Source organism: Schistocerca cancellata, chromosome 9 (assembly GCF_023864275.1).
Source record: "Schistocerca cancellata isolate TAMUIC-IGC-003103 chromosome 9, iqSchCanc2.1, whole genome shotgun sequence".
In the NCBI taxonomy this organism is placed as follows: Eukaryota; Metazoa; Arthropoda; class Insecta; order Orthoptera; family Acrididae; genus Schistocerca; species Schistocerca cancellata.
In genome coordinates this window covers 208182665-208203629 of record NC_064634.1, presented here as the reverse complement: position 1 = coordinate 208203629, position 20965 = coordinate 208182665, and the positions used below count along the sequence as shown (strand labels likewise).

Genomic DNA, 20965 nt, shown 5'->3' with positions numbered 1-20965 from the left:
TGCTATGAAGTCTACTGAATGACTATTTTTACTCAATCGACAAATAACAACAATAATAATAGATAATGAACTGAAGGAAACCACAAGTTACTTGAAATGAAGTACAAAATAAAAGTAAACTGATGTTTTAGTACATTAAAAGGAATGAGGTGGCATAAGACTCGGAGACATTGAGATTGCAATAAAGATATGAAGAAACTGGGAGAAGCGTTACCATATCTTAGCTACACATTGAGTCACTAATATGAATGCAACACACCAAATGTTTTAGTTGCTCCAGTGGTTGATTGAATAATAAATGAAAACAATACTGTCATTGGAACCAGTGGCAACGATACGTCCCATTTGAAAACATCAGTGCCCACCTACCGCCAGTGCTGATTCAAACTCTCGCCAATCTGCTGTGGCGGTAAGTCAGCCGTGCGCTGTCGCATGTGAAGAACCAGAATCTTGCTTGTCAGGACTCTGACGGCGTGAAGTCCCATCCACTCGACGTCTAAAACCAGCAACCTTTCGCCTTCCGCATACAAACAAAGAGTGTCGATCTCCAGGTGTCCCTAATGCCGAGTCTGCTGTCTGCGCTATTCCGGCCGCAACCGCAAGTTAGAAAAAATGTTACTGTTTTCCGCCAATGGCGTGAAAACTGCCACGTTTAATAAACTCTCACCACAGAATTTGTCTGGATGCAGGCTAATCGGAGCACCTCTTCCTCGCCAGTTTGCTCTAGAAATTCCCGTCTGACGTCAGTAGGCGATGGGCAAATCGTAGCGTTGTTTACATAGTTCTGAATTTCCAGAATCGTAACCAACATGACGGGAACTCAGCGAGGGTACTTTCCCCATCGCATAGATCCAGACTTTCCGACTTGACATTTCTCACCTGGGGCGGGGATTTTCTCCGCTTAGGGACTGGGTGTCCGCGCAGGTCGCCCAATGTGGCGTCGAATGTAATAAGACCTGCACCAAAGCGGCCGGACCTGCCCCGTAAGGGGCCTCCTGGCCAATGACGCCAGTCGCTCATTTCCTTTACCATAAATTGTGAGATTTCAGCCAGCACTTGAGTCTACAGCCTTCTATAGACCCGGATACCGCGAACCCAGTCTTAGCTTGATTGACAGGGGGTTCCGTGAGCCCCGTCAGGTGGCTCCTTGAGCACGCATAAGCCGGAATAAAGCCTCTGAATGTCTTGTGGTCTCCCCTGTCGCTCTGAGTTGAGTGCAAACTGAGCGGTTCTCACTCATTCGTAGACTGGGATCGCAAGCTTTGATCGACAACCACTGCAGTTTTATAAAATACATTCCCCCGCATTCAGTAACGTCAGGAAACTTATATTGTGTTGAAACTAGAGTGTGCGGCCTAGCTCCAGTTGTGACAAGGAGATGAATTTAGCTTATAAATGGGAGAAGGCAAGCCAGACGCGTTATAACCTTTCACTTTTAACATTGCGTATTCGGGACGTTTTCACTCGTCGTAGTTGTTTTTTCACATGTCTCATCAAGGTGCTAACGTGAAACTCGTCATCTGTGGTGATTGATTGTTAAAATTTGTCCGTCAAAGCAAAACGAGGATACTAATAGTTTCATCGAGTGTCGGTTGGAAAAAGGCTAACGGTGATAGTGTCGAACGGAACCGATGATGAATCCGCCTGTTCTGTTGTCGGCGTTGGCAGAGGTTTTGAAAGAAGCCGCGTGGAATCTTGCTGTCCACGTCGTGAATATGGCCAGACTCGTAGTAAATATGCAGGTAAGCGTGCCTGGCTGCTTTTCCAGGATTCTGCGCATGCGCGCGCGGACGGTAGACGCGCCCTTGTCAGAGCCGCCGCCGCCGCCGCGACCACCACCGCGAGTACGAGCACTCGTGCCGGTATCCCCCGCTGCGGCGGCCGCCGGAAGTCACGTCCCGCAGCCTGTGTTGCACCTCACCCCACCCCTTCCCACCCCCGACCTGGACAGAGGCCAGGCGGCTCACCACCACTTTGCATACCGCGCTCATTCGTATGCCGGTCGCAGAATACCCTCCTGCTCCTTCTGGTTCTTTCCCAGCGGACGCTTGCGGGCGGATATCTGTTTACAACAGCGAGGTTGGCTCTCCAACAAGGTAGCGAACAATATTAACACTCGATTGTCTGAGTTTGCAGCCAGTTAATGTCATTTATTCCTTCCAGGAAGTTTCGACAATTTCCCTAGTTGTCTTCGCCAGCTATCAAGTGCAGATCTCGTTGCTCGGATTCTAACCAAATTGTGAAAGAACACGCTTTGTTTGATTGTTTCCCGTCTTCTTCTACTTGTTCCTATCTTCTTCCCTTGTTGTTGTTATTTTTGTTGTTGTTGTTGTTGTTCTTCTTCTTCTTCTTCGGTGGCTCTACCGTTCGTTGTGAGCCGTAATCTCGTAAATAATTCTCCGCCAGTTAACACGATCCAAAGCTCCACCTATCCATCCCCTACAGCTTATTTTCTAGAGGTCTTCCATGACACCGTCCAAAAAGACTGTCAGACAAAAAAAAAGAAACACAAAAAATCATGGACGCATGTCAGCGTAACTTCGTACACTTCATCGGCGGGTATGGATACGACAACCAGAGCGCTTCAGTGTTGTTTAGTGTTGTAGGCTATATAAGCAGCATGAACAGCGTTAAGTGTTGAGTGATCACTGTGGAAGACGAGGAGAGGCCACGTACTCGTGACAGACTGCGTTGTTAGCAGATGAGAGAGTTTGAAAGAGCGCCGATTGTTAGTGTCCATTTGGCCCGCCGATCAAGTGGCGCAGTATCCTAATTTGTTGGACAATGCTCCGATGTTGGTTTCTATGGGAACATTAGGGCAAATATACTCGTCGTCAAGTTTCCGGTCGAACTCGTGTGACCACCACAATGGCGGGGAGGGGGGGGGGGGGCGCTCGCGATATTGTGCACCAAGCACACCGTAATCCCTTCACATCTGCGTCAACCATCCTAGATTGAGTAATGGACAAGTAGCAGCCAGACTAGGAAATTACTGTCCCACACATAAGCTGTATTAACATCACGATACAAACGGCTGCGTTTGGAGTGGTGCCGTGACCGAAAAGCATTGCTGATTAATTGCATCGCTTTGTGTTCAGCGACGAATCGCGGCTGCATCACCCCAGATGATCCGTTGGGTGATTGAAAGTACTATGAGGCCACAATGGTTTGTCACGTACATCCAGCATCCTTGTGTATTATCACTCGTGTGACAGTATCGTGGTGCCCGTTTTCAACTGCCGACGCGTGGTACGTGGTCCTATGAACAGTCTACTTGATGCCGTGGCCAGCGAGATCGCCAGACCTGTAATCGATAGAACATGTATGGGATCAGCTCGAACGTAAACTTCGCCCAATGCCAGTGTCCAGGGTATCAGGGACCAGTCACAATAGTTGCGGGCCAGTTCGCCTCAGAAGAGAATGCAAAAGCTTTGTGATACTCCTCCCAGTACAATGAGTGCATGCATCCAGACTATTTCACGAGTGTGCTGTGAATACTAAGAATCCGGTAAAACATCAGATCTCCGACATAGCTGTGGCCGGAAAAAGATTCTGCGAGAACAGAACCAACGACGACTGAAGAGAATCGTTCAGCGTGACAAAAGTGCAATCCTTCCGTAAACTGCTGTAGATTTCAGTGGTGGGCCATCAACAAATGTCAGCGTGAGAAACATTCAACGAAACATCGCCGATATCGGCTTCCAAAGCCGAAGCCCCACTCGTGTACCCTTGATGGCTGCACGACACAAAGCTTTACGCCTGGCTTGGACCCGTCAACACCGATATTGGACTGTTCATGACTGGAAACACGTTGCCTAGTCGGACGAGTCCTGTTTCAGATTGTATCAAGCGGTTTCACGTGTACGGCTATGGAGACAACCTCATGATCGATGGACCCTGAATGTCAGCAGGGGACTGTTCAAGTTGGTGGAGGCTCTGTAATGGTGTGGGGCGAGTGCAGTTGGAGTGATATATATGTGGAAGCCCTGATACGTCCAGATACGACTCTGACAGGTGACACGTACGTAAGAATCCTGTCTGATCACCTGCATCCATTCATGTCCATTGTTCATCCCGACGCACTTGGGCAATTCCAGCAGGACAATGCGACACTCCACGCGTCCAGAATTGCTGCAGAGTGGATGCAAGAACAGTCGTCTAAGTTCAAACACTTCTGCTGGCCACCACGCTCCCCAGACATGAACATTATTGAGCATATCGGGGATAGCTTGCATCGTGCTAGTCGGAAGAGACCTCCACCCCCTCGTTCTCTTACGGATTCATGGACAGCCCTGCAGGATTCATGGTGTCAGTTCCCTCCAGCACTACTTCGTACATTAGTCCACTCCATGCCACGTCGTGTTGCGGTACTTCACTTCTGCGTGCTCGCGGGGGCCCTACACGATGTTAGGCAGGTGTGCCAGTGTCTTTAGCTCTTCAGTGTATTATACCAGAATGAAAAAGATTCCTATCGTAGCAGTAAAAGGCAAATATGTTCGGGGCAGAGATCGGGATGTAAAAGCTGGAAATTAGCTTTTCAACTTTCCTGGGAGCCTCAAGGGCATTTTATCAAAACATATTGACACATTCGCGCCTTTTTACTTTTAAGTATTAGTACCCATGTCACGTAATACAACGCATCATCTCAGGTCAGGTAACATGATACATAATGTCATGTTGTATAACATGGAGCATGTCGTTGTATCATCGAACATGCCATTTCTCATGTCATGCAATATGGCGCAACGTCTCATTAAGGTTTAGGATGCGTGAACCTCAAATTCCGGATACTTTGTAGATGAATTCACTCTCTAAAAACACACAAATGTGAGTCTATTTGTTCTTACATCCCTAACCATACGAGTAACAGGGGGCGGGTCTAAGGTAGCTCACTCACTGCACTGGGGAAGTGGGGTTAACTCATAAAAAGCGCGAATATGTCAACATGTCTTGATTTAAATGTCTTTGAAGCTGCCAGATAAGTCGGAAAGCTAGTTTCCTTCTCTTACATTTCTAGCTCTGCCCAGGACATATTCGCCATTTTCGTGTTACGATATGAGCATTTTTCATTCTAGTGCTCAGCTTTTACTTTAGGATAATTTTGACATTAGAGCGCCGTATCTTGGCAACCGATTTTGATTTTAGTTAACTCCGGCGACGAGTAATACGGTGTAGGGTTTTTTTAATTGTTGTTCGAACCAAGTTGCTTATATCGTGGCAACGGATAAAGCTTTCACAAAACAACAGGACGACCATTAATTACATGTATCTGTCTACCTGTTTACATAATTTGAACTGTTTGCACAAATTAAAAACATAGAAAAGACGCGCTTAAAAAAATCTCACGAACGGTTTTAAAATCCGAATGAAGCAATACAGGGTGTACATAAAGTCCGGGAACACTTTCAATTATTAATTGCACAAGAACTAAACATTGTACAGATTTCATACAGGTTGCATTTTGAAGAGAAGCTCTGAAAGTTTTTTTACAAACATTCGATATGCGAACCACGAGTGACCCGGCAGACGTCAATCGGTAATCGAATTCTTGCCATACCCGTCCCAGCATGGCATCGTCAACTGTGGCAGTCGCTTCCCGTATTCTCTCCCGGAGCTCTGCTACATCACGTGGTAGAGGCGGTACATACACCAGATCTTTAATGTGTCCCCACAGAAAAAAGTCACACAGAGTGAGATGTGGCAATCGAGGAGGCCATTTCATGAAACGGCTGTCCCCTCCTGTAGCATGGCCGCCATGTTCGCCACTAGCGCTGACTATCGGCAAATTACCAAACTACGCTGTGGCGGTATACATGAAAAAAACTTTCAGGGTTGCTCTTCAAAATGACATATGTGTGATAGCTGTACAATGTTTGGTTCTTGTGCGATAAATAACTGAAAGTGTTCCTAGACTTTATACACACTCTGTATTTTTAAAAGCGAGTTTTCAATTATATTGTAAAAATGCATTTTTTTTTATTTCTTTCACTTAACATCGTTTCCCCCATTCAGTTCGCGTGATAACGAATTTAAGTTTTACATTTAGCTCGACGTTGAACCGTAGGATCTCTACTGTGGACAAAGATAATTGGATAAAAAGCAGTTTATCCACTTTTGCGCAAAGTGCGAACCGTTTTCCGAAAGTTTAGTGTTGAACTGGCTCGCTTCAAAAACCTCCAGGAAAAACGTGTCTTTTGCACGTAAAATCCAGACGAAGCAGGATTTTTTGAAACGATTGAAACATTTCTTAGACCAAGGTTCGATACACTGATGGACCCACATTTAGTCTCGCTCGACTCCGGTGTTCGAGTGACTGATTTTGCGCGTAAAATCCGAGCGCTGGACATACAGATAGTGCCATTAGCAGAGCATTAATTTCAGCTCGTTTAAAATATTTTGCAAGAGGAATTAGTCGATGCGCACAATTTGTCTGGGCGCCAGCTCCGGTTCGTTGTTCAAACCATGCTTAATACACGTATTGTAACATAGCTACAGTAAGACAGATGTTCGAATGGGTATAAAAATAGCTGCTGGTCCGGGCTAAACGAAAATCTTTTTATTCCATGTTCCTATCTCACAATCAAATTGGAACCGAGCGCCAAGACCCTCTCTCCCTCCCTCTCCCCCAACCGCTCCTCTCAAACCATCATTTTGTGAGCGACCTTTTCAGACATATTAGAGACGTTAAGTACTTACGGAATACATAGTTCAACACCTGTTTGATTTAGTTGTTACTTAAATAACAACGTACAAAGGTACCCTACGCTGCTCGGTAATACGGAGAGCGACGCCACATCATCTATATGGGGAGAAATTACAATGAGAGTCCCACAGGGTTCGATCATTGGCACAGTACTATTCTTGCATTTTGTTAATGAGCATCCATTTTATTTGAATCAACAGGCATTCGAGTCGTGTATGCAGATGATACAGTGATTGATGTGAAGCCGAACAAAGGAACGTCAACAGAGAAAATAGGAAACGTAGTTTTTGTGAAAATTAACGATTGGTTTTTCCAAATGGGCCAGACTTGGCCTCACTCAGTTTTGTACTGTCAAAAATATTCCACCCCCTATTAACGTAATATAATAAACAGGGTAAAAAATTGCAAGTTTTTTGGTGTGCATATTGATGAAAGCTTGAAACCGAAACACCTTACAGTATACCTGCTAAAACTTTTAGGTTTGGTTGGTTTTGCCATAAGAATAATTGGTAACTTTGGATATACTGAAGTCAAAAAGTTAACATATTTTGTACATTGTCATCCGCTGGCGACTTACGGCATAATGTTTTGGGGTAATTCTGCACTTAGCCAAATTTGTTTATTGCACAAAAGAAAGTGACTGGAATATGTGTGCGGTTGACACCTGTAGTTCTTGCGGGCATCTCTTTAAGCGACTAGGCATTTGAGACGTCACTGTAGTGATCATCACCTTTTTATTTTTATGCCCAATATTACCGGTTTTGATGAGTACACCATTATCAAGAAGAAGCAAAGCGTAACCATCGTGTCACTGCAACATTTGCAGCGAAAAAAATTCACTGTCGATAGAAAAACATAGCTTCTGTTACAATAAATAATATCCAAAAGACCCAGATATAATAGGAGACGCACACAAGACGATCATACTTTTCACAGCTTCGCAGTACATTTGTTCGCTTCTGAAATATGCTGTCAACAATCCATCTGAGTTTGTTTGTAACAGATATTCAGAAGCAGGACACTGAACGGAAAAGTGATGTGCATTACCCTTTATTAAACCCAATTTCGGCACAGAAAGGTGTGAAATGTTCAGCTGCATAACTCTCTGACGATCTACTGGTGGAAATAAAGTCTTTGACAAATAGGAGAAGTGTTTTGAAATGTATATTAAAGAAGTTTCCCCACGACTCCTCCTATACCATGGAGGAATTCTTCAATAAAAATAATTAAACATTTATACAGCAAAAAGACAACTACATAATAGAGGTACTCCTTTCGTTGTTCAGCCTTTGCCTGACCCACAAACTGGATTTGGAACGTGATTCAGATTGCTGACAGCCAGTGGGTTTTGACATGGCTCTGTTTACAGCTTCCGTGTTGGTCTTCCTGTTGCATCACAGGCCACACGGTGGAAGACAAGCATTCGCTTCGTGCTTGGGGTAAAGGAGAAACTGTGTTGAGTTATTCTTGCGATTAGTTTCTGCTTGATGAAGTCAACACCGTAAATCAATTACTACAACGGCGTGCTGAAAACTAATACCTCCTCATTTTGCATGTGAAAACGCTTAAAGCTTTTTAAATAAAACAAACTTTATTAACATTCTACATCTCTGTTCTTCTTATCTACATATTTATTTCTCAACATAATTACCCTTGTGACGAACACATTTCTCGCAACGAGAGACCAGTTTGTTAATACCGTCATCGTTGAGTGTTTGAATTATTTTGACGGAGCCACAGGCTCACGTCCGTGTGCACCGCTTTATCACTATCAAACTGGTATGTAAGCAGATTAAAATCGGATGGGACCAAGTCGGATGATCGGTGAAAGTGAACCAAAGCCCTCGGGTTGTTGCAGACGTAGCGCTCGTGTGTGATCTGGAATTGTCATGCTGAAGGAGAGGGTGCTTCATGTATACACGAACAATTCCAGCTTCATGTTTTCAGAAACTCGATTACAGTACGTTGCTTGTAACGTACTGACAAAGTTGCGTTACACACCGCCATGTTACACGCTGCAATGCGGAGCCCTCTATCGGCAGATAGTTGCAAGTTGCCCCATCGAAGCGGGAAAGTTGAATGATTAATATGCATGACATGTAACACCTCAGCCGATTCTGAGACACTACTTTTCAGCCGCGCGGGATTAGCCGAGCGATCTAGGGCGCTGCAGTCATGGACTGTGCGGCTGGACCCGGCGGAGGTTCGAGTCCTCCCTCGGGCATGGGTGTGTGTGTTTGTCCTTAGGATACTTTAGGTTAAGTTTTGTGTAAGCTTAGGGACTGATGATCTTAGCAGTTAAGTCCCATAAGATTTCACACACATTTGAACATTTTTGCTTTTCAGCAATCCCTGGTAAAAAGCGAGGCACAGAGCAGTCGAACTTGGCTGTAGTGTCTACACCGTCTCACGTATACTTTCATATATACCCTGCAATACACTGTACGGATCATGGCTGAGGGTAGATCATACCGATAACATAATTTTTCTTTCCTGTTCAGTATCAAGCGAGGGAAAAATTTATTAAAATATATGATATGCATGGCTAATTTCTCTTCCCTCTCTTTCATTACCCGTACACGGAATATGAGCTGGTGGCAGCATAACGGGCGCATAGTCATAATCGAATACAGAGTTTCTTAGATTAGATTAGATTTACTTTCATTCCAGTTGATCCGTAGTGAGGAGGTCCTCCAGGATGTAGAACATGTCAGAAAACAACAATACATGACAAATATTTACAACTCAAACAAATAAGCTAATGTACCATTCCACAGGTCCCAAGTGGTATGGTCGTCATTTTTAATGAACGGTGTATGAAAGAATCATGTTACAAATACTAGTGCACTGAATTTAAAATAAAATTTTATTTATTTATTTATAAGGTAGTAAACGTGTAATACAACTACTAAATACTTATTTACAATGAACACGTTACTGCATTGTACTGGTGCAGAAGTTAGGTTGTACTTACACACACAGACTCTCTCTCTCTCTCTCTCTCTCTCTCTCTCTCTCTCTCTCTCTCTCACTTATTTATAATGAACAAATTACTGCACTGAAATTGTGCAGAAGTTATATTGTACTTTGTATATATATATAATCAGTTGGTTCTAGTGAGAAATTCATCAATGGAGTAGAAGGAGTTGGCCACCAATAAATTCTTTAGGCTTCACTTAAACTGAATTTCATTGGTTGTTAAGCTTTTTATAGCTGCTGACAAGTTATTGAAAATGTGTGTTCCTGAATAGTGCACACCTTTTTGTACAAGACTAAGTGACTTTAAATCCTTGTAAAGATTATTCTTATTTCTAGTATTGATTGAATTGAGCTGTTGGTTTGAAAAATTGATATATTTTTAATGAAAAATTTCACTAAGGAATAAATATATTGGGAAGCAATAGTTAGTATCCCTATTTCCCTAAACAGGCTTCTGCAAGATGTTATTGAGTTCACACCACATATAACTCTTACTGCACGTTTTTGTGTCCGGAAAACTTTAGCTTGGCTTGATGAATTGCCCCAAAAAATAATCCCATATGACATTATGGAATGAAAGTAAGCATAGTATGACAGCTTTTTCATTTTTATATCCCCTATGTCTGACACAATTCGCATTGCAAGTAGAGATTTGTTAAGACGCTTCAGCAGTTCTGTGGTGTGCTCGTCCCAGTTGAATTTATTATCAAGCTGTAATCCCAAGAATTTAACACTGTCCACTTCTTCTATCTGCTTGTCATCGTATGTTAGGCATATACTCGGGGGGCACCTCTTACAAGTTCTGAACTGCATGTAGTGTGTTTTTTTAAAGTTTAGTGACAAAGAATTGGCTAGGAACCAGTGATTAATGTCCACAAATATTTTATTAGCTGACCTTTCTAAGACTACACTTCATTTGCTATTTATTGCAATGTTTGTATCATCGGCAAACAAAACGAACTTGGCTTCTGGTAATGTTACTGGTGAAAGGTCATAGATATAAACAAGAAAAAGTAAGAGCCCTAAAATGAAACCTTGTGGGACCCCACATGTAATTAGTTCCCAGTTGGATGATGCCTGATAGCTTGATACATGTCTCTTTCCTAATAACACCCTTTGTTTCCTGCCAGAGATATAAGATTTGAACCATTTTGCAGCATTTCCTGTAACACTATAATATTCTAATTTATTTAAAAGCATATTGCGATTTACACAGTCAAATGCCTTTGACAGCTCATAAAATATACCAGTTCCCTGCAATTTTTTGGCTAATGAATTAAGCACATTTTCACTATAAGTGTAGATAGCCTTCTCAATATCAGAAACCTTTAGAAATACAAACTGTGACTTTGACAGTATGTTATTTGAGATAAGATGGGGTAGGGAGGGTCAAATTCATATTATGGTAGTTACTTGAAATGTCTGGTCTGACGTATTCCATAGCAGCATCTACAGAACCTGACAACCCCATCCTGTCAATAACAGTTATAAAATGTTTGTTAAAAAGTTCTGCAACACTATACACGTCTGTCTTAGTTTACCCAACAGCGTTTTGTGACAATTACAGAGTGTATAAAAAAAGAATCACCTGATTTAACAAAAATCATAACTGTTATGTTATTTGAGATATGTACGTGAACAGAGTACTGTTGGAAAGAGCAAACACTCGACTTTCACGTGGTTCCCCCTAGGTAGCAGCAGCGTGCGCCCACGGAAGTTCTAGTGAGAATGGTGTCGGGACAACAGAAATCGTTTTGTGTTCTACGTTTTGCACAGTGCGCGTCAATAATAACTGCTCAGCATGACTTTCGTACTAGGTATGGCGTGAATCCTCCTACAGCACAGAGCATTAGACTATGGCATGAACAATTCCGAGAAACGGGTTGTTTATGTCAAGGCAAATCGCCGGGCCGTCTCCGAGTGTCTGACACAGACGTCAAACGCATCCGCCGTAGTTCGGCAAGGAGCCTGCAGAAATCGCCATGCAACTCGACAGCTGAGCATGCCCCCGATGTCCGTCTGGCATGTGTTGCGTCGCCGTTTACACATGATACCATACAAAATTCAACTACTGCAAGCTCTTAGTGAAGGTGACGAACAACAGCGTCTGGAGCTCTGTAATTTCGTTCTTGGGAAGATGGAGGATGACAGTTTACTTCCACTCTTAGTGTTTAGCTACGAAGCAAAATTCCGTTTATATGGAAAGTTGAATTGTCACAATGTGAGAATATGGGGTATGAAAGAACCACATGAAATTGTACAACATGAGAGGGACTCTCCAAAATGTAATGTGTTTTGTGCAGTTTCGCGGGAAAAGGTGTATGGTTCATTTTTCTTTGCCGAGAACGCTGTTGCAGGAAGCACTTATCTCGATATGCTTGGCAACTTTGTTTTTCCACGGTTGAAGACTGATTCGAACGGCTTCATTTACCAACACGCTGGGGCACCGCCACATTGCATTTGGAAGTGGAATTTTTAAATCAAAGGATTACCGAACGATGGATCGATCGCACTGGACCAAATGATTCAGCCTTACATTACTGACCTCCAAACTCACAAGAAATAATCCTTCTTGTGAGGGTTGATAAAAAGACTCTGTTTATGTGCCTCCGTTACCTCAACAATGAATGAAGTGAGACATCGCATATCAGCAGCTGTGGAAGGGACATATTGAACACACATGAAAATGTATGAAAAAAGCTTTTTGAGTTTCGCATTCATCAAAAGAACAAAATTCATTTTATATTTTTATTAGTTTCAAAAGTACAGACGTGTCAAATCGGGTGATTCTTTTTGATACACCCTGTATATCGTCTTCCTTCCACAGCTACTCGGTAAGTTTGTTGCTCTTTCTTATGGACTATATTGGTCTGTCACGATCGTGGCTGCATGCTTCTGAATTCGAACGATGTCTGTTGTCATGCCTATAAGATAAGTACTCTGGAACAGTACTGTAGAATTTCTCGCATTAGTGTCTTGTACACAATATCCTTTACACATGATTGCATTTTACCAGAAACATTCCAAAAAGTTTGTCTTCGATTTGACTTTCTTAATGTTGATACTTCATACCGCTTCTTAAGCTACCCCTAACTACAAGGGGGCAATCAAATGAAAACGAGACAGATGGAAAAAAAGTGTTTACACTATTTATTATTGCAAAATAAATCGGCATAACTATTAATACTTTTAGCCTCCCACTGTAAGACAAGACGGTCAATGTCATCATGGAAAAATGTTTGCGATGCCTGAAGAACCATGATTGTACCCAGCCGCGCACACCTTCGTCCGAAGCAAATCGACGTTTCTTCGGGGCGCCAAAAGTATGGAAATGGCACGGGGAGAGATCGGGACTTCATGGAAAACATGTAAGCGCTTTCCAGCGAACTTCTGCATCATAATCCAAACAACCATGGTTACATGTGGAGTTTCACTGGGAAGTCGTTACACTTTTTCTATACCGTCCCGATCTCTCCGCGTGTGATTTCCACAATTTTCGAGCTTGACGAAGAGGTTCATACCTGGGTTGAATCATTTTTCCGTAGGCAGCCGCAAACATATTTCCATGAAGGCATTCACCGTCTTGTCTCACAGCGGAATAAATGTATTTACATCTTATGGCGATTACTTTTACAATAATAAACAGTTTACTTACTGCTTTTTCGTCCGTCTCGTTTTCGTTTGACTACCCCTTACACTTTCACCATTCAAGACGTGCACCACTAATCGAATACTATTGTATTATTTCTTTGTATTTTAGGCATTATCTAACATATATTTACACTTAAAGAGATCCACTTTTCTCTGCACCAAGTGAAAGTTTTGTCAAAATCTTTCTGCAGTTCCTTACGATCCTCTAACAACGATCCCTTCCTTTGTACAACTGCTTAGTCGTCGATCAGTGTCATAGTGCTGCTGATCCTGTCTGATAAGTAGTTTTTTCAAGTTTACGTAGCGTCAGTAATACCCAGTTTCCAGTGTTCATTTATTGCGCTTGAGAATAGACGACGCCACTGTATTCCTCACGGTACAGGCATTCATGGCGGAGTACTGACAGATACAAAGGTTTCCTTAGTGCCTATCTACGAAAGTACCCGGCGTACAAAAGCATACTAGTTTCCAAGAGTTTCCTGTTGGTACTCAATTGTCAATCTTCAGAAGGGATGATGTGGGAAAGCATGTGAAGCATCAGGCAGTTATTATTGATCGCCACATACTTCACTAGCAGAGTTTGTTCCGTTCTCCCCTACTTCATCTAATCTGAACAACAGGACTTGGCCTGCCGTCTCTGTGAAATACGTGTAGCCCCTTACAACATGCCCCTGCAGGACTTTAGCAAGGCACCTGCGCTGGTCGACGTGGACCACACGTTGCGCGATAACGCGTGTAGGCTGAATCCGCTGCAGACCTGCGCGCCTGTCGAGGTCGTAATAAGCACCCTTGGAGGCCATAGTTAGCAAGAATTGCCGCCCAGTGCAAAGGACCTCCAAAGACGGAGGCTTTAATTGTAGCATTCTGCGTCTGCCGTACGGCAATTACAGGGTCTTTAGGGATAACTGTCGTGTTTGTACGCCATACAGCGGTACTTAACAAAGCGGACGCACATTCGGTTACGGAAGTAGCCGAATCGTAACGCATAACTTCATAATACTACTGCGGTTCGTTGTAAACGCCTTCTGGGAACTGTATAACTTAGTCGCTGCAATTTGCTAAGGCACATGGCGCGACGGTTGCGTACCATTCTTCTTATTGTCCTTTTATTAACTTTTAACCTAAATATCTCGCCCATTGGCTTGCAGTTCGAGATAATCTTCATTAAGATGGTCTAAACTGGGCTTTGCAGGAATCGCGAGAATCAGACCTACGAGATGTCTGTATAGCTGCATACTTAATTCGGCTCATTCCATCCTTCGACGATGGTGGAGTGTCACATGTTGCAAGGTGAAATCAAAGCTGTACATCGGCGTAAGTCCGTACGTAAGCATATCGATGGTGGTCTTCCCTACAGCCACACACTGCCAGAGATCTACATACGAGCTTACGTAGGTCTGTGCGGCCACCACGACAATGTACCATCTCTCTCACTGCTTTGCTCAAAGACATCCTCTCCGCAGATGCTAGAGGGCCGATAATGAGTTCCGTATTTTCGTTTTTGTTGTTGTTGTGATCTTCAGTCCTGAGACCGGTTTGATGCAGCTCTCCATGCTGCTCTATCCTGTGCAAGCTTCTTCATCTCCCAGTACTTACTGCAACCTACATCCTTCTGAATCTACTTAGTGTATACATCTCTTGGTCCCCCTCCACGATTTTTACCCTCCATGCTGCCCTCCAGTACTAAATTGGTGATACCTTGATGCCTCAGAACATGTCCTACCAACCGATCCCTTCTTCTAGTCAAGTTGTGCCACAAACTACTCCTCTCCCCAATCCTTTTCAATACCTCCTCATTTGTTATGTGATATACCCATCTAATCTTCAACATTCTTCTGTAGCACCACATTTCGAAAGCTTCTATTCTCTTCCTGTCCAAACTATTTATCGTCCATGTTTCACTTCCATACATGGCTACACTCCGTACAAATACGTTCAGAAACGACTTCCTGACAATTAAATCTGTACTCGATGTTAACAAATTTCTCTTATTCAGAAACGCTTTCCTTGCCATTGCCAGTCTACATTTTATATCATCTCTACTTCGACGATCATCAGTTATTTTGCTCCCTAAATAGCAAAACTCCTTTACTACTTTAAGTGTCTCATTTCCTAATCTAATTACCTCAGCATCACCCGACTTAATTCGACTACATTCCATTATCCTCGTTTTGCTTTTGTTAATGTTCATCTTATATCCTCCTTTCAAGACACTGTCCATTTCGTTCAACTGCTCTTCCAAGTCCTTTGCTGTCTCTGACAGAATTACAATGTCATCGGCGAACCTCAAAGTTTTTAATCAAAATATCCACGGGTGTACTACCGGTCTACAGTGTCCAACGGGCACAATATTTCGGCGATCATACAGGTCACCATCATCAGGTGAACTGACGGACTGAGCTCCTGCACGGAGATCCGTACGCTATGGCTGCTCAGGAGGAACTGGGTTCGGTCGCAGCGGCGGCCGATTTAAATACCCTCCGCCCGCGGCGCGCTCACTCCGCCGTCCGCGCCCCGCGCCACGGTCGCGCGGTGGAACAGATTGCGACGGCGTCTGGGGTGACGTCGGTGGGATAGCTCTGTCCGCCGTGGTCGTCACAACTACACGTTTGCTCGATTTACTCTTGATTAACCCAATCGCTGGTTCCCAAGCCTTGCTAAGATTATAGCCACAGTCACTGTTTATGAGGTCGTCATTGGTGCGAATTTCGATGGCCTCTCTAACAACGCTGTCCCAGTATCTCGACATCTGTACCAGAATCCTCGTGCGTTCATACTCCATAGCGTGATTTTCCGACAAACAATGTTCAGCGACCGCCGACTTGCTCGGATACATCAGTCGAGTGTGCCTCTGGTGTTCACGGCATCGATCCTCGACGGTACGCATCGTCTGATCAATATACGACTTGCCACATTGACACGGAATCTGGTACACGCCGGCCTTCCTCAAACCGAGGCCATCTTTGGCGCTCCCCACCAGTGCACGAGTTTTATTCGGAGGACAAAACACAGTTCCGACCTGGTGTTTCTTCAGAATGCGGGCGATTTTCCCCGAGAGTGCGCCTGTGTATGGAATAAATGCAGTGCCTCCCTCCTCCCTCGTGACTTCATCCATCTCAACAGGTTGTGCAGCAGTGGTTGGGCGGAGAGCACGTTGAATCTGCCACTCTGAGTACCCATTTTTTCGAAATACAGTTCTCAGATGTTCCAATTCCTGGGGTAGACTCTCTGCGTCAGTGATAGTGCGTGCCCTATGTACTAGAGTTTTAAGTACCCCATTCCTCTGTGAAGGGTGGTGGCAGCTGTCTGCGTGCAAATACAGATCAGTGTGCGTTGTCTTCCGATACACGCCATGACCTAGGGTGCCGTCAACCCTGCTCTTGACCAAGACGTCAAGGAAAGGTAATTTACCCTCCGTTTCAGTCTCCATAGTGAATTTTATGTTGGGGTGTATGGAGTTTAGATGTGTAAGGAAGTCAAGGAGTTTATCCATACCATGTGGCCAGATGACGAACGTGTCGTCCACGTAACGGAAAAAGCAAGTAGGTTTCCATTCGGATGACGACAGGGCTTCCTCCTCGAAGTTCTCCATGTACAAATTCGCCACCACTGGTGAGAGTGGGCTACCCATGGCGACTCCCTCCGTTTGGTCGTAGTATTCTCCATTAAAAAGAACATACGTGGAAGTCAAGACATGCCTAAGCGGTGGTCTTCTCGTCAAACTTCTGACTAATCAATTCTAGTGACTCTCGCAGGGTTACCCTCGTGAACAAGGAAACGACGTCAAAACTCACTATGATATCTGACTCATCCAACCTGAAGCTATCAAGGCGTTTAGCAAAATTCACGGAATTACGGATGTGATAAGGGCATTTACCCACATAAGGACTTAATATTCCCGTCAGGTATTTGGCCAACAAATATGTAGGTGCCCTGATGTTGCTGACAATGGGGCGTAATGGTACCCCCTCTTCGTGAACCTTCGGGAGTCCATATAGTCTAGGCGGTACCGGACATTGGGGTAACAATTTCTTAGCGTCACCCTCCGGTACTGGAACTGAGCAGCCATAGCGTACGGATCTCCGTGCCGGCACGTTCACAGGAACTCAGTCCGTCAGTTCACCTGATGATGGCGACATGTATGATCGCCGAAATATTGTGCCCGTTGGACACTGTAGACCGGCAGTACACCCGTGAATATTTTGATTATCAAATACGCCGGGAGAAACTCAAGAATCATCTCAAAGTTTTTATTTCTTCTCCATGGATTTTAATACCTACTCCGAATTTTTCTTTTGTTTCCTTTACTGCTTGCTCAATATACAGATTGAATAACATCGGGGAGAGGCTACAACTCTGTCTTACTCCCTTCCCAACCACTGCTTCCCTTTCATGTCCCTCGACTCTTATAACTGCCATCTGGTTTCTGTACAAATTGTAAATAGCCTTTCGCTCCCTGTATGTTACCCCTGTCACCTTTAGAATTTGAAAGAGAATATTCCAGTCAACATTGTCAAAAGCTTTCTACAAATGCTAGAAACGTAGGTTTGCCTTTCCTTAATCTTTGTTCTAAGATAAGTCGTAAGGTCAGTATTGCCTCACGTGTTCCAGTATTTCTACGGAATCCAAACTGATGTTCCCCGAGGTCGGCTTCTACTAGGTTTTCCATTCGTCTGTAAAGAATACGTGTTAGTATTTTGCAGCTGTGGCTTATTAAACTGATTGTTCGGTAATTTTCACATCTTTCAACATCTGCTTTCTTTGGGATTGGAATTATTATATTCTTGTTGAAGTCTGAGGGTATTTCGCCTGTTTCATACATTTTGCTCACCAGATGGTAGAGTTTTGTCAGGACTGGCTCTCCCAAGGCCGTCAGTAGTTCCAATGGAATGTTGTCTACTCCGGGGGCCTTGTTTCGGCTCAGGTCTTTCAGTGCTCTGTCAAACTCTTCATGCAGTATCGTATCTCCCATTTCGTCTTCATCTACATCCTCTTCCATTTCCATAATATTGTCCTCAAGTACATCACCCTTGTATAGACCCTCTATATACTCCTTCCACCTTTCTGCTTTCCCTTTTTTGCTTAGAACTGGGTTTCCATCTGAGCTCTTGATATTCATACAAGTGGTTATCTTTTCTCCAAAGGTCTTCTGATTTTCCTGTAGGCAGTATCTATCTTACCCCCTAGTGATACGCGCCTCTACATCCTTACATTTGTCCTCTAGCCATCCCTGCTTAGCCAGTTTGAACTTCCTGTCGATCTCATTTTTGAGACGTTTGTATTCCTTTTTGCCTGCTTCATTTACTGCATTTTTATATTTTCCCCTTCATTCATTAAATTAAATCCCTCTTCTGCTGCCCAAGGATTTCTACTAGCCCTCGTCTTTTTACCTACTTGATCCTTTGGTGCCTTCACTACTTCATCCCTCAAAGCTACCAATTCTTCTTCTACTGTATTTCTTTCCCCCATTCCCGTCAATTGTTCCCTTATGCTCTCCCTGAAACTCTGTACAGTCTCTGGTTTAGTCAGTTTATCCAGGTCCGATCTCCTTAAATTCCCACCTTTTTGCAGTTTCTTCAGTTTTAATCTACATTTCATAACCAGTAGTTTGTGGTCAGAGTCCACATCTCCCCTGGAAATGCCTTACAATTTAAAATCATGTTCCTAAATCTCTGTGTGGTGTTACCGCCATACACCACACTTGCTAGGTTGTAGCCTTTAAATCGGCCGCGGTCCGGTAGTATACGTCGGACCCCTGTGTCGCCACTGTCAGTGATTGCATACCGAGCGCCGCCACACGGCAGGTCTAGAGAGACGTCCTAGCACTCGCCCCAGTTGTACAGCCGACTTTGCTAGCGAAGCTACACTGACAAATACGCTCTCATTTGCCGAGACGATAGTTAGCATAGCCTTCAGCTACGTCATTTGCTACGACCTAGCAAGGCGCCATGACCAGTTTATATTGAGATTATATAATGTATCAACAAGAGCGATGTTTTCCAATTATGGATTAAAGTTAAGTATTACATCAACTCCGTACTTTATTTATTAGACTCAACTCCTTTAATCTGTTCCAGACCTCACGCCAGTCTGCGTGAGCTTAAACGCGTGCTAATCGGCTACAAGTCATAGTGGATTGGCTGTCGGGTCAGTCCACTACACTCTGTCTTACCATTATATAATCTATCTGATACCTTCTAGTATCTCCAGGATTCTTCCATGTATACAACCTTCTTCCATGATTCTTGAACCAAGTGTTAGCTGTGATTAAGTTATGCTCTGTACAGAATTCTCTTTCATTTCTGACCCCCATTCCATATTCACCCACTATGTTTCCTTCTCTCCTTTTTCCTACTCTCGAATTGCAGTCACCCATGACTATTAAATTTTCGTCTCCCTTCACTACCTGAATAATTTCTTTTATCTCATCATACATTTCATCAATTTCTTCATCATCTGCAGAGCTGGTTGGCATATAAACTTGTACTATCTTGTACTATTGTAGTAGGCATGGGCTTCGTGTCTATCTTGGCCACAATAATGCGTTCACTATGCTGTTTGTAGTAGCTTACCCGAACTCCTATTTTCTTATTCATTATTAAACCTACTCCTGCATTACCCCTATGTGATTTTGTATTTATAACCCTGTATTCACCTCCTGCCACCGAACTTCACTAATTCCCACTATATCTAACTTTAATCTATCCATTTCCCTTCTCAAATTTTCTGACCTATCTGCCCGATTAAGGGAACTGACATTCCACGCTCCGATCCGTAGAACGCCAGTTTTCTTTCTTCTGATAAAGACGTCCTCTTGAGTAGTTCCCGCCTGGAGATCCGAATGGGGGACTATTTTACCTCTGGAATATTTTACCCAAGAAGAAGCCATCATCATTTAACCATAGAGTAAAGCTGCATGCCCTCGGGAAAAATTACGGGCGTAGTTTTCCCTAGCTTTCAGCCGTTCGCAGTACCACCACAGCAAGGCCAGACCGAAATTAAGTCTCCTGTCACTTAACACGCCGAACTAGGACCAATTGTGAAGAGCGGGATCGCCTAACGCATGCATAGGCGGAGCGCCAACTGTAGCTCCCCAAGGTTAACTGTGGAGTACCCAATTCCATACGAAGCAAGTAATTATTGCTGTAATCAGGCTGTAAATAAGGTCAACAATTGATTTGGGGTGAAGTCACATTATTTGACCGGCTAGAAAAATGAGCTCAGTGAGAAAAAGAAACCACTTACGCCGGCCCCTGTGTTTGAGCGGTTGTAGGCGCTTCAGTCCGGAACCGCGCTGCTGCTGCGGTTGCATGTTCGAATCCTGCCTTGGGCATGGATGTGTGTGATGTCCTTAGGTTAGTTAGGCTTTAGTAGTTCTAAGTCTAGGGGACTGATGACCTCAGGTGTTAAGTCCCATTGTGCTTAGAACCATTTGAACCATTTTTTGAAACCACTTACACTGCGGTGGTATTACAAATAAATTAGTGTAAGGTTTGAAATAACTATGATCTAATTTTCCATGCAGTAGGAACCAGTACTTAGGGCCAGTTTTCCTCAATATGGCCAGTTGATATACTAATTTTTGTTACCAATGTCAGAGCACCTGGGAATTTCAAACTATGGCGACATGAA

At 43.7% G+C, this 20965-nt stretch overlaps 1 protein-coding gene across 1 annotated transcript in view; it reads left to right on the top strand.

Annotated features, from left to right (window-relative positions):
• The first annotated feature begins 809 nt into the window (after nt 1-809).
• LOC126101285 (uncharacterized) overlaps nt 810-20965 on the top strand; it is a 137751-nt gene continuing 117595 nt past the window's right edge. The window contains exons 1-3 of the mRNA XM_049911966.1: nt 810-829; nt 1769-1993; nt 8073-8142. Of these exons, the coding sequence (XP_049767923.1) occupies nt 810-829; nt 1769-1993; nt 8073-8142 (315 nt within the window). The remainder of the gene's footprint in view (nt 830-1768; nt 1994-8072; nt 8143-20965) is intronic.